Source organism: Olea europaea, unplaced genomic scaffold (assembly GCF_002742605.1).
Source record: "Olea europaea var. sylvestris unplaced genomic scaffold, O_europaea_v1 scaffold1431, whole genome shotgun sequence".
Classification (NCBI taxonomy): domain Eukaryota; kingdom Viridiplantae; phylum Streptophyta; class Magnoliopsida; order Lamiales; family Oleaceae; genus Olea; species Olea europaea.
The window spans coordinates 1,392-3,158 of record NW_019231846.1 but is presented as its reverse complement, the minus strand read 5'-3'; the positions used below and the strand labels follow the sequence as shown (position 1 = coordinate 3,158).

The 1,767-nt window shown below is 32.6% G+C and overlaps 1 protein-coding gene across 1 annotated transcript; it reads left to right on the top strand.

Moving 5' to 3' along the window:
• Window positions 1–419: 419 nt before the first annotated feature.
• Window positions 420–1,722, top strand: LOC111375910 (uncharacterized protein At2g33490-like). The gene is made up of 3 exons (XM_022998825.1): window positions 420–778; window positions 998–1,070; window positions 1,554–1,722. The coding sequence occupies exons 1-3, from the start codon at window positions 665–667 to the stop codon at window positions 1,703–1,705; spliced, it is 339 nt and encodes a 112-aa protein (XP_022854593.1). The 5' UTR covers window positions 420–664; the 3' UTR covers window positions 1,706–1,722.
• The last annotated feature ends 45 nt before the right edge of the window (window positions 1,723–1,767 follow it).

Genomic DNA, 1,767 nt, shown 5'->3' with positions numbered 1-1,767 from the left:
TTAATTTTAAAGTTCTAATCCAAGTACAGCATCAAAAGCATAAAAAAATAGCAATATTTTCGAGAAATACTGCCCTATTTGACCCACATTTAAAAAAAAAAAAAATACATTTTTAAACAGTAATTTGATATTATTTTAATCACACATTCTTAAATAAAATAATATTACACGTAAATTCAAAATTTTTTTTAACCACACATTTTTCATTAAAATATTATTCAAAAATATATTTTTATGAAAATAATGTGACTCAAACAATGGCTTAATTCTATGAGCCATGCTTTTCGGCCAGGGTTAAATCCTGACCAAATAATGAGGTGTCCATGTGGCGACTCTTTATTGGAGGGGCGGGTGCAGGTTTTTCCTAATTCTATTTTCCTCGAGGTCTGATGTGTGACAATTTGATTTGTTATGGTATGGGGGTGGAGTGATTGGAATAGTCATTGATTTCTGGTCAATTTCTCATGAAAATGAAAGACTGAACAGGAAAATAATGCTACATTTCTATGTTTTCCAATTGATGATGAAACAACTGAATTAATCGTTTCAAACCCTCTTCTTTCTCTCTTTTTTCAATTCTTCGAGTACTGTTGCAGAAAGTTATCGTAAATATAAATATTGGTGCTATTATATATATTTCTTCAGCGGGAGAATAAAGAACAAGATGAAGAAATCTCTGAAGAAGAAATGGCTAGGATTTGCAGCAGCTAGGCATGAAAGGGAAGAGCTCAAGCATCAGCAATCTCTTGTTTTTGTTGAACTTGACCAAGCTAGCCAGGTATTTTTCACCATTTTTGTGAATTGGTTTGGGAACCTCAATTTAACGTGTATTTCTACTATAAAGCTCATATTTTTTCCCCTCAATTTAATCACTTTTTTAGTTGAAATGCCCCGGATCAAGATTATTGATATTACAAATGTAATGCTTTAATGACACTCCTGGTTTATGCTGAGATGCTAACAAATGGTGGACATTTTTTGATTTTCTTTGTATCAGGACATGGTTGATTTGAGAGACTGCTATGATAAGTTATTTTCAGTTGCAGCAGAAACAGCAAACAACGTATATGGTATTCTATTTGATGTATAGATTTATTTATTTATTTTCAAATCTGACTCCCTTTATTCTGCAATTTATACACAAGCATTGACACAATGAAGAGGGTTAGAGTGGGGCTTTAAGTCCAAAAGCTCCAATGATCAATTGATCAGCCTAAAACTCTTGTTTAGGGTCACGATTGCTGCGATGAAAAGTTTTTGGTTTCTGATGCATGTGATTGAACATTTTCAACTGGTACACTGAAGTAGGCCAAGTTTTTACTTTATGTGCTTCAGGGGTTTGGTTTTCATTTTCAAAAGAAGTTGCATTACTGGTCATATTATTACGGTAGTCGATTCTGGCCATCTCTTTAAACATTTTGGCATCTGGGAAAAATATTTGGCATTTAGAAATCCTTTTGAGGTGTTTCTTTTAATTTTGGAACCATTTTAATTATGTAGTAATTTAGGTCAAAGCTAATAAGAAGTTTTCTAACAAATTCCACTAATCTCAGGATTTTCAGAATCACTGGGAGAAATGGGTGATTGTCTGCTCGAGAAAACAGCATTAATTGATGATGAAGAAAGTGGTAAGTCGAAATTCTATTGTGCCTCTGTAAGTTTTTATGACTTGTGCATCCATAACTACTATACATTGATTAGGTAGGTATTCGAGGACGTGTTTCTGAGTCTTTATTTAATATATATGTATATTTTTAATTTTTGTGG